Here is a 12,209-nt window from a genome sequence, read left to right on the forward strand (position 1 = left end):
AGTTTAATTCAAAAAGAAATTAAATCTCATTTCTAAGGTTGATCAGTATTGCATTTCGCAAGAATAGATGCAGAGAATTTACAAACATCCAAATACATGAGTAAGCAATAAAACAAACAGACAAAACTGAACTTGGTTTATAAAATGTTTTATTCATGTTAACATAGCTGATACATAGGGATTCAAACAGTTCCACAAGGCTTTTGGGGACTACAATTGAATGAATAGCAAAACAATAGTGGTCCAAATCTCTAATGACAATCACTGGACAGACTAACAAATCATCCTCTTGTAGGATGTGTACAAACCTGCATTGAAAATGACTAAACTTGACACTTGGACTTGTGTGTGTTACAGCATTTGTTCCCATTTCCAGTGTAATATCTCAAGAGACATGCATGACAGAATTGTCTACTTCCCATTAAAAAGGTCCCTGCATTTGGTCAGACAAGCCCCACCACCCAACCCCTTCCCAAACAGGCATGCTTCAGTGAAAGAGTGGCGTTACAACCAGGGCAGAAAGTGAGGATTAAACCAATTGGCACTACTTGGCTGTATTACAGTATTTGTTGCCAGCATGTAAAGTGCACTAGCTTTCCCTGCAGTATGAAAATTAAATCTGTTTGAAGTTGGGCTTCAGCTGCTGTAACCGTACCACGTAACTGTGTAGAGACAGACATTTAAAAAAAAAAAAAAAAAAAAAAAAAAAAGTTGGCAATATTTTTTTTATGTTTAACATTTCTTATTGGAAAAAAAAATCAAAACATTCTCAACTGATGGGATTTTAGGCTACCAGTTGTTCAACAATGGGACTTTAGTTTTTCTGCCTCTAAATTGAGCTAAAAGTCTGATACCATGTCAAGCTATCAATCACTTTTCTACAGCTGAAACTGCACAAATGGGAAGGCCAGGACAAACACAAATCAAAGGAATGGAGGGTTTCTCTTTTCACCAGTTGCCATCCAAATCTGCATTGGGAAAAGCATTTTTTTTTTCTAATTTTTATTTATTTTTTCTTTTTGTCCTTACGCAACTCTTTTCAGCAACGGGTTTACTTGGTAGAATGTTTGAGTGGAGCAATAAGGAATGAAAGATGTGTAAAAAGTTTTTTTTTCCTTTTGTTGTTTTTGGAGATGACCCCAACATTTGAGGGCTTGTGATTTTTACTTCTCATTCTCGCCTCCCTCTACTCCTTCTCCACCATCGCCCTCCTCAGCAGCGGTGTCGGATGTCCATAACTGAGGAGAGAAACGGGTATTTGTTTAAAATACAGAGGAATACAGTGAAACATCCACACTCCTTTAGCCTTTCTGAATTTTGAACCTTATTGTTTCTCCTTTTTCTTCCTTGCAGAGTTCAAGGTGCTTTTAACACAACATAATGTAGAAATTTGAAGTGCTGCAAATATTAAAACCTCTCTTTTTAAATAAATCTGGCCAACAAAGATTTCAGTCCCTGGACAGTGAATGAATAACAAGGCAATTCTGTATACTTCAAACAAACTGTGGGTCAGATGGCACTTAAGACGGCATCAGTTTGTACAATGTTGGGTGTCAAAATTAACCATGATAATAAGTAAGTATATTTGTATACAGTAGGACTGAGTAATAATTCAATTGCATCTTTTACTGACTTTCAGTGGAAGCTGTTTGCATGCAGCAGCAGCCGTCTCCTCAACGAACAGGTCTGTGCCTGCACCACTACAACAATGCAGCTAACAGAGTTCACCATCGCCAGTACATTTTTTGTGCCCTGCAGGCATGAGCGAAGCGTCTTCCAAAACCTTTTGGAGTTTTACTGTATGAACCCTAATGGATGCCTCTGAGGAGAGACTGTGTGTGCCATTACACCTATTTGTAAGGTTAATCACATCTCACCCTTCGACAAATGAATACATATGAAGAATACAGAGACCATAAGACAGACACAGAGGCAAGCATAACACAACTGCCACACAGCGAGGATCATTTTTTGCCGTGAGAGCAGAATACTCACTGTCAGGTTGTCTCTGAGGAGCTGCATGATGAGAGTGCTGTCTTTGTAGGAGTCCTCATTTAGCTGATCCAGCTCTGCAATAGCATCATCGAATGCCTGAAAGCAAGAAGGAGCAGGTTAACATGTGCAATATCACAACTGAGGCCACAAGAAAGTGACTGATTTTGTAAGACAGTCTGCAGACCTTTTTAGCCAGTTCGCAGGCTTTTTCTGGGGAGTTCATGATCTCGTAGAAAAATACAGAGAAGTTAAGTGCCAAGCCCAAGCGGATGGGATGTGTGGAGTCCATTTCCTTATTGCTGATTTCAGATGCATCCTTGTATGCTTGCTCTGAGTTTAAAATGATCTCTGGAGACAAAGGAAGGAATCAAAACAGAATATAATGGTCAATAAACGATTTTGACTCAATGACAAACATTAATGCAATAGTTCAACTGTACAAAAACCCAAGTGTGAAACAACAAATCTGTGGCTCTACCTGCAGTTATGTGCCAGACTATTCCCTACAGTTGTTACAGCGTCTGCAAAGCAACCAGCAGAAACTGCTCCTGGCAAAGAGATAGTCTGGTACATAACCGCAAGTGAATATTTTTTACATTTCCCTTTTTTTGTACAGATTAAACAGTGAGATATAACATGTTAATTAGTAAACTTTAGAGGTGCTGGTAGATGGATTTTGCTAACGACAGAGGCAAGGTAGCAGTTTCCAGTCTTAGTCTGAGATAAACTGAAGTAATCAGTAGCTGGCTCATCAGTGAGCCACACAGCTACAATGGTCATTCATTACCATGAACATGGGCACTGTAGTTTACTTTGAGGCTGAGAATAATCCCCCATAAATTCACTACTTACTGCTGTTTCAGTAACTTCTGCAATTAAGTACAGTGCCCAGGGGCTCTTTCAGGAAATTACAACTTTTTTTTGAAAATAAAAATGTTTCTTTTTTTTCCTTTTTTCTTTTTCCAAGTACATCTTTGGTAGGAACCAACAGGCTTAAGGCTGAGAGACAGACGAGGTGGGAACATCAGAAAGTACTGAAGGAAGGACTAATGCATTGTGAGGTTTTGTCTTTTCAAAAGTTTCTTGACAATAAGAAGAATATCGAATACGGCATTAATATTTTGTTTTTAATTGTTCAGCATTTAATGAGCCAGTTCCTTTCATTTATGTGGTTCAATCTGGAACATACAATGCTAACAAGAGAACAGCGAGGGGAAGAAATTCTATATTCTATAATTCTATATATATACTATACTTTTTTCCTGTGGGAAAGCTGGAGGCCCTCTTTATTAGCTGCCACCCACTCCTGTCTTACCCTCCTATGAGAAGGGGCCCTGTGGTCAAATGACTGTGACACATCGCCCGACTTGACATAATTTCCAGCTCTTAGCTCTAAGACAAAATCTGACACATCCCTATTTTGCAGTGTGAAGACGCCCTGATTAGAAAGGGGGTGGGGACAGTTTACCTTTTACTAGGGATCTAACGATTTCAAAAACTCACGGTACGTACCTACCGTACATACCCCGATATGAAGGGCTTGATATAATATCTATTGCAAAGAAAACTTACTTGAAAAATGCTCTTTTTTAATAGTGCATACAGCATTTTTTATTCATATAAAGCCTATATTCAAACCCTCTTGTGAAGAGAGGTTTAAAGTGTGTGTAAAACTATGTGTTTGGACAGTGCAGCCTCTCTCACCGCTACATCCACATTTCCTGCATTGTCTGTAATGACAGCAATACCATAATGATGACCGTTATTCTTCACGTTGAGATCTTACTCCAAAACAGCAGATTTCAAAACCTCAGCTATGTTGAGTCCAGTGTGTAATTGGAAAAGAGGCCAAGTCTGTGTTCGAAATGCTGCCACATATCACCTCTAAATGTCAATGGAGCATCAATGGAAAAAATAACATTTTTGACAAGGAGGGGTAGTAAATAACCATGTAACGTCACGGTAGATAACGTCACAGTCCCACGACAGCGTCAAGCCATATTTCTGTCGCAATATTGCGAGATTCGATACATCGTTATATCCCTACCTTTTATACTACAACATACACACAAAGAGAAGTAGCAAAAATTAATAAATCACTGAAAAAATTACTCAAAAAATTAACATGAAGGTGTTTCTTACAGATGGAAATGCCTTTCTAAAATCAAATAAATGGAGTACAACTGTAAACTCACTTTCTTTGTCACAGCCACAGGCAACCTCAGCGAGGTATCTATAGTAGTCCCCCTTCATCTTAAGATAGAAGACTTTGCTCTCGGAAGTTTGGGCATTTTTAATTAAATGATCGTCCAGCAGTGACTGTGAAGAGAGAAAATGTAAGATCGATTAGCAAGTAAATAATGAACAGGAAGACTCATCACAACAACCAATCCACAAGCACACAGACAGATGAAGAGCCAAATCTGAAGGACTATTTCACATGATCATTCACTGAAACAGCAATCACGCTGTACTTACAGAATACTCACTGTGGAGTTGGGCACAAATTATGGTGTGATAACAAATACATCCACACTGCATGGTACAACACTAAATATAGGTGGAGCTCACACATCCCAAGTGTCACATTAGCCTCCATCCACCAGATAGCACTAACTCCCTTTGCATTTCACAGCTGCTCAACTCAATGATTAATACGTACACTTCTGCTCCATCTGAAGTCAAGTGCATGTGCTCACCCAGTGCCATTTAGAAGAAACATTTTGCTCTGTGTCAGTTTCAGCTAAAGTTCCTCCAAAATAATCTACAACCAGGCCAGGCCTCTAGTGTGTCCCCAGCTGCCGTCTGTCCCAGATTCCACACTCTTTCACCAAGCACTCTCCTCCTGTCACCACTGTATTGCAAAGTTTGAGGTCTTATTGCTGATTTTAACAGATTTGGCACCATTCTTTATTCCCTACTGAAATTTAATCAGTAATGAGTTGTTTCGTTCACAAAGTCTAGGGTTATGACAATAGCTGCCTGTGTTGCATCATACTCCCTATTATTACCTGAAACAGCAGAGCTTTAAAACAAAGCCCATGCAGCATGTGTCTGTGTGCCTGCACACTGGCTGGCAAGTTCACGATCTTCCTCTATCTAGGCCAAGGGTATTCAACTAAAATTCAAAGAGGTCCGGTTAGAGAAAATTTCCTAAAGCAAAGGTCCGGAACATCATAATGTCATAACGTTATGATTTGTGTGATATATATACACTGAAGTAGCCTAGTAGTTGTATCAACATCTGCATGTTATCAACATCTGATCAAATAAAGAAAGTACAATTCAAAAACATTTCGACAGTATTTATTGTCACTTAACATTAAACCAGGCAGATTTGAATTTAAAAATGAAATAGAGAAAATAAAATGTTTTTTGAAAAATTGTGCATTATAAAAGAAAGTGTTTAATTTTAGAAAAAGTAAAAGTGAAGCAACAGCTTGAATATTCCTTTTTCTTTGTTAACTTTCACATCTTAACAGTCTCAACTAATTTGAAAATAACAGCTGAACAGTTATACAGTTTCTCTTTCTTTCCCTCTTTTCCTATCGTTTCTCCGTTCGCTTCTCACTCCTCATCTGACTGCAGTCAGAGTTGCTATGTTTATCGTCCGCAATGCAGAGATGCGACTGGCTGGGTAGCATCACGTGGGATGGCTTAACTCGCATGCAATTGGTTTGTGCGTTTCCTGAGCCGCTAAACCGGTGCCGTAAAGACTAGAAAAGTTGCGCCGGTTAAAATATAAGTGTCCCGTCAAAATTTGAAATCCCTTAATAATTTACTGGTTATAGGTCCGGGTCCGTATAGGACGGTGTCTGGGTCCGGACTCGGACCGCGGTCCGCCTGTTAGTGACCCCTGATCTAGGCCATAAGACAGAAATAAGATTGAAGATAACAGCGAGAGGAAATTTTGAGCTCAGATGTTCAGTGTTGAGTTTACTATTGCAACTGCCTGCTTCTTTTCCGTAAGATCACCCTCAATTTTCAGACTTAACTACAAAATATACAGCAGAACAGTGGAATGAAATAACAATTTTAAGACTAAATTGCTAACAAAATTGAATCCGTGCTTTCCCACTAAACATGCAAACTGCATCTTTTAACAAGTACTCACTCTAAAAGCTACAAGTAGTTGCTTGAAATTATTACTAATGTAGTAAGACTAGTGAAATAACATAAGACTATAAATCAAGCATTACAAATCATATCCTGTGATTACACTCAAGCCTAAGGCATCCATCTTGGGATGATGAACACAGGGCGATAACCAGAGCTAATCTGTGTCAGTGAAACTGTATTTTATGCTCATATTAACCAATTTAGAGCAGATCAACCATTCACGCAGAATGAATATGCTTGCCAACGCCTAAATTCCAATGACAGTCCTGACTGAGAGGCTATATGGTGTTTAGAATACATATCCTCTATGCCTTGAACTAAAATTAATTTCATCAAAAAAAGAAGGGGGAAAAAAGGAACGAAAAAGAAAAATAAAGCTTTCCTTTTCACACCCTGGGTGAAAGAAACTTACCATTGTGTAAGGCAAACCCACCCCAGCAGCCACTCCCCAGTCATTTACTGAGAAAGATTGGCTCAGCCAGAACATGTGCATGTCTCAAGTGCTAGCTATTCTTTTTTCACTGCATGCTCTACACAATAGACAAGAAGAGCAGCCTCACTCTCAGTGCTTTCACACAAAGCTCTGATTTCAGTCATCAGTGCTCACAAGAAAGTACAAACAGTGTTGCTGGATTAAAGACTGGCTGGGCATGTGTGTGAGTCAGGAACTGATTTATTTTCCAAGCATGGATTAATCCCTCATTATCAATTTAATTAGCAACACTACAATCAGCTGTGAGGTGTTTTTCTTTGTTTTTTTTTTTTTACTGTGATAGTCAGGCATGATGATGAGATAAAAGGTGAGTTAGTTGCATGGATAGAGGGAAAGACTAGAGTACTACAAGAGGGGCGTGGGGGTATCCCCCCCAGAAGAAAATTGTCAACTTTAATGCATCAATCTGGCCTACTCTGAAGAGACAATTTAAAGATTTGTTTAACTTAAAAATAATTTTCCCTCATATTCTATCCGCAGGCTGAAGACAATATACAGAAGCTTCCATAAATTGCAGGCCGAAAAGCCATTCCAGCCAGCTACTTTATTATATTCATTTTTTGATTCTAATAAAATAGCTTTGATTCACAAGTTGCAATTCAGCAGGCGTGTACATTTTACGACCATTAGCTTCCGCCTCAACACAATGTGAGCAAGATGACAGAGAAATGTGCCATCTGTCTTTATCAGTCCTGCCCCCATATGCTCTGTGTGAGCATGTGTGCGCACACAGGCTGTGTCCTGCCGGGTGGAGTGGAGCTGGCAAAATCATCATCAGCATTTAAAAAAATATTAGCAAAATAACTGACAACAAAACACAAGAAGAACTGCACTGATTGAACAGACAGGATAATCTCAGACAGGCTACTTCAGAAAACACCGGCAGCACTAACTTGGGATGTTTATGGGTTTAATGAATCAACCAACGAATGATCTTTATTTGCATTGTGCTTTATACAGCAGAGCCATCTTGAAGATGCACTGCAAACAGACTAAAGAGGCAATGCTGTAAAAGTAGAAGGGTACAGGTTGAGGCAGAGGTGTTGCAAGCACCAAAGAGCAGCTCAGCAGGGCAGTTATTGAGCTGGGCATGAACTCGGACAATAGTGAAGACGAAGATGATTAGATGTTGAGTTGATTCAGTAGATTCACATGATTTGAGTCACATGAAATGATTTGTATATTTTGTTATTTCAGAGTTATTTTTGCATAAGCTTATTTTAAGTTTAATTTTCAACCAATGCTGAGGCTGGGTGAGACGTGGGATTAAAAAAGTTCTCTTAAAATAACTTGTTTATTTCCATAGAATAAGAGTGCATTTATGTTTCCAATACATTAACCATCACTGTGGGTACTCCTTATCCTTGTGGAAAGCCCTGCATATAGAGCAACAACAAAATATTACATTCTAACATTTACCATAACCTATGCTATTGCAGCATTTCCACTAAGCCTACACTGAGACAGAGTTTAAGTTTATAGAGGACTCAGGCTTCTGTGAGCCGTGACCACATCAAACACAACTAGTAAGAGTCTTTTCCAAACCATCAGAGAGATTAAGTTTAAGGCATCAAAATACATGAGGGTTCACCCACACATCACTGACTGCACTGAGCATATTTCAGAAATGTAATCTAGTAGGCTACTCAGAGAAAGCAACAGTATTTACCGATATGGCTAGTTTAAACTGATGCTGGGGATGTTCAAAAACAGCCCATGAAGCATGTAATCTAGAATGAAAGTAGAAAATGTGTGGCTCTAAACTGCAAATTTTGCCAAAATATGAGGAGTTCACATCTCTTGTCCGGTCTAAAGCTCTCCATTTACACTCTGTACGGCAGGGTTTCTCAATGAGGCCGGTACCGCCCTCCAGTGGGTGTTCAAAGATGTTGGGGGGCGCTAGGAGCAAAATAGCTGGGGGGGGGGGCGTTTTGCTGCAAATGGCGAGCGTTACTATAACAGTAACAGTCATTCACCACCACAGTATTTTTATTGTCTTCCATGCCTTGTCTCACAATTTCATGCACTTCTTACAAATTTTCAGCAAGAGTAGGCCCAGAACACACTGGACACGTCTGCAGGGTGTGTGCGTGGCAGAACCATGCCGCTTTTTATTTCGGCCCCGTGTTAACAGGTTAGAGCTGCCACACTGCTGTGACACTGGCTATGAAAACAGTGGGTAGGCCTACATCTCAAATAGGCCAGTAAAATACACAATTTTAATCATAAATATCAATATACAATGGTTCCAACTGCTTTCTCATTGATGGGGGCAGCAAGGGTTGTGGGCATTGAGTAAAGGGTCGTTCATCCAAACAGGCTGAGAACTGTGCAGGAACTGGATCCCAAATACCCCTAAACATCTGCTGCCTCCCATCTGAGACCTGGGTTTAGCACAGATGCATGTCTGTCTGGTTTCCGTCTGCTGTGCAGGATATCAAGATGGGGGGGGGGCACAAGACGCTTACTTGTCTACTGCAGCCTATGCACTTCTGCCTTTGTGTGCGCATAAGTAACCCGTCAGGTTTCTGCAGACAAGTTATGGCATGAGGGCTGACACACCCTCCTCTGCTGACAAACCCTCAGTCAACAATCAGGAACAGAAATGCTGAAAACTGAGTCACAGATGTGCGAGTGCATATTCTCAGGAACACACATGGAAAGCTGGTTGGAAAATTAACGGCCCCTGCAGCTTTGCAGTGCATTTTTTAAGACTTTAAAGGCAGCTCACAGAAATTATCTCAATCTTACAGCCAGGCTTCCACCCAGCTCCCCTCTAATCCATTGTCATGGCAGGCTAGAAATAATGTAAAGCATCAATCTGTACTGTTGCATTAGATTAAACAAGAGGTGGAAGTGATCTGTGCAAACTGGGATTTATGGAGGGTATGAGTCTTTTACAAATGCAAATTCTTGCACTTGGCTAACCGCATTAGGCTTATATCTGCCACATGGGACGGCATGGATGCAGAATATAGCACAGCACTTCAAAGAATACAGAGCATACACTGAGTATTTCCGGAGTTCTCTCTCCAACCCTTTCGACACACCTTGCTGGTGTAGTCACGGTGACCTTTTGTCAGTTCATACCCTCACAAGGTTTCAAGCCTATTGTTCCAAATCCAGATTCCCAAAAGGCAGGAACAGTGGGAGGAATACATAATACTTCCTTGTCCTCTCTGGCGTTAAAGGCCATCATTTTACAACAGAGCAGCTCACACCAATCAGGGCAGATGCTATTTGACACACATTACTGCGCTCAACAATGATGTCTCACATTAAATTTGTACAGATTTGTCATGGAAACAGTGAAGGACTCAATGCAGACATATTAATCAATAAGTTGAGCAAATACAGTTTCTTCCACCAGTGTTTAAGTGTAACCCAAAATAACTAACCTTAGGCTACACATACTTCAACCGTTCACTACTGGTCTCAAGAGAGTGGGAGAGTATTAATGAAACCATACTGTGGTTAGACATCATCAGCTGAACATGGTTAATTTATAATGATTCAGTGAAACAATATCGTTCTGCTTCGCGAGTATTTTTTTCAGGAAGGTGTTCTGACATAGAGGTAACATGGATTCAGGCTGCAGATTTAAAAATCAAAGAAGAAAATTGGAGACTTTACCAAAACGGTGTCGCAGATCTCTTTCAGCTCCTTCTCTACCTTCTCCCTGTAGTCATTGGCCATTTGCTGCTTAGCCTCAGTCCCCGAATCGCACTTCTGTGCGATACCAGCTATCACCCTCCATGCGGACCGTCTCGCCCCAACGACGTTTTTGAAGGCAACGGACAGCAGGTTCCTCTCCTCGTTTGACAGCTCCTCTCCCTTCTCTGTAACCTCCTTCATGTTGCTTGCCATGTCGTCGTAGCGTTCAGCCTGCTCCGCCAGCTTGGCCCTCTGGATAAGATCCGCTTTCTCCATAGTTTATGCTTTTTGGGGGGACTGAGAAATCAGAAATCCGGGAATATGTGACAGTCAAGGACTGTTAAGTTTAAGAATGGACGCAGCAAGGTATTCCCCACGGTAACGTTAGAAGCTGCGAAAAAATAGTTGAAAAAATTAGTAGCTGTCGATAACACTTCATGCAACTGGGAGGCAAAATAGCCCCGCCGATCATTAACATAACATGAAATAGCATGCATCCGCCTGGTCTGAGCTGAAAAGTGGTAATATAAACCGTTAGATAGCTAATAGCAGTCAGTAAAATAATTTAAACGGAAGAAAACCCGTTTTCAGACACATTTAGTATTTACAAATAAACAATTACAAATTACCAGCTCACTTTCACCAAGATAACTCCCAGTGTGAAAAAAGCTGTCTCTTTACAAACGGTTTCTAAACTGAGGTGTGCTACAAACATCGGAAGCAGACATCTGCTGGCAAGCCCGTTTCGCACGGCAACCCGCCACAAAGCTGTCTAGAGCAGCTAGCAAGCAAGTTAGCAAAAGCTAGCTGGCGTTAGCTACAATGGCCACTCCTTAAATAAAAAAATGTCTCATTACCGTTACTCATACAAAATCTAAATACAATAGAAAACGAACCACGGTTTGTCAGTATAACGATTAAACAGCGATCTTATGTTTAAAGAAAAGAAATAAAAGATTTAGTAATTGTCTCTGACCTACTCTACCTCAAATTCGCTCCACAAATTGATCCGATTTGAGGGGTTGGTCCGAAATGTAAAGAACAGCAGTAGCAGGGAGACTACAACTAAACCTGCTGAAATTGGGAGGTTCGTTTGTAAATCGACTCTCCAATCATAAACCGTAGTCTCAATTGATTGACAGGAAGATTTAGCGGTGTAAACCAGTCGTTGTTTAGCGCAGGGGGAAAGAGGTGGGCCTACGGGCATAGTTTGACAGACCGGAACGCTGCAGCGGTTGGGGCCACGGGGTTTCCTCCAATTAGAGCAAGGGATGAAGACGTCATCGTATTGCCATGGCGATACTCATCCAATCACTCCCTGCTTTCACACGCCGTGGGCACTGTAGGCGGGTGTGGCACTTATGCACTTTAGATGGATCTGTCCTAAGTTTTACACAAGGATTATTGGGTGACATTTATTTTATTTTTTTCTCATCGTCAAAGAAATGGACAATCTGTTATATGTGGATGTACAACCACACAGGCCTCTCAGACACCTGTCTTCAATCTTCACTGGAAGTGCATTTATGTCACTACATACCTGTGGATCTACATGCATAAGAAGAAAAATGATCATTTCAGGCTATTTTGAATTCAGGAATCCACTTGTAATTATCGGCTTGGCCTTATTTACAGAGGCTTAAAATCAGGTAATAAAGCAAATATTTACCTGCTTTGCAGAGTTGATAGTTCAGCCTTGTTTATCAAGAGCTCTGAATTCATACTGAAATCTGCTAATTGTCCTCTAATGTGTGGTGGCTGTGTCTCTCCAGTCAGTCTGTGGCAATCAAAAAGCTTCTTCAACTAGCTTACTGATAGTGTAAGCAAAATCCATGTCCTTTGTGGAACTAAAGGTCAACATTGAGACATTTTAAGTTACATCATGCAACTACCACTACTTTTGTTGCTCAAATCTAATCAAGTAGTTGTGGTGCCTAAATCCAACCCG

The 12,209-nt window shown here is 40.5% G+C and overlaps 1 protein-coding gene across 3 annotated transcripts; it reads right to left on the minus strand.

The window, feature by feature from the left end:
* Positions 1 to 132: 132 nt before the first annotated feature.
* On the minus strand, positions 133 to 11,343 carry LOC143331295 (14-3-3 protein zeta-like). 3 transcript variants are annotated; one of them, XM_076748015.1, is made up of 6 exons: positions 11,247 to 11,343; positions 10,241 to 10,652; positions 4,191 to 4,314; positions 2,180 to 2,343; positions 1,996 to 2,091; positions 133 to 1,238 (listed from the first exon to the last, which is right to left on the minus strand). In XM_076748015.1, exons 2-6 carry the CDS (start codon positions 10,535 to 10,537, stop codon positions 1,164 to 1,166), a joined length of 756 nt encoding a protein of 251 aa, XP_076604130.1. In that variant the 5' UTR covers positions 10,538 to 10,652; positions 11,247 to 11,343; the 3' UTR covers positions 133 to 1,163. The 3 variants fall into 3 exon arrangements, with proteins under 3 accessions (XP_076604130.1, XP_076604131.1, XP_076604132.1); XM_076748016.1 differs by having other exon boundaries at positions 11,238 to 11,313; XM_076748017.1 differs by lacking the exon at positions 11,247 to 11,343 and adding an exon at positions 10,891 to 11,061.
* Between the last annotated feature and the right edge of the window lie 866 nt (positions 11,344 to 12,209).

This window comes from Chaetodon auriga, chromosome 14 (assembly GCF_051107435.1).
Source record: "Chaetodon auriga isolate fChaAug3 chromosome 14, fChaAug3.hap1, whole genome shotgun sequence".
In the NCBI taxonomy this organism is placed as follows: Eukaryota; Metazoa; Chordata; class Actinopteri; order Chaetodontiformes; family Chaetodontidae; genus Chaetodon; species Chaetodon auriga.

Bases quoted from the DNA above. Each gene is read 5' to 3' on its own strand.
- LOC143331295 (XM_076748015.1), bottom strand. From the start codon at position 10,537: ATGGAGAAAGCGGATCTTATCCAGAGGGCCAAGCTGGCGGAGCAGGCT. The intron at 2,344-4,190 runs GTGAGTTTACAG...CTTTGTCTCCAG, and splicing joins CTGTGGCTGTGACAAAGAAA to AGATCATTTTAAACTCAGAG. The intron at 2,092-2,179 runs GTCTGCAGACTG...TCTTGCTTTCAG, and splicing joins CCTGCGAACTGGCTAAAAAG to GCATTCGATGATGCTATTGC.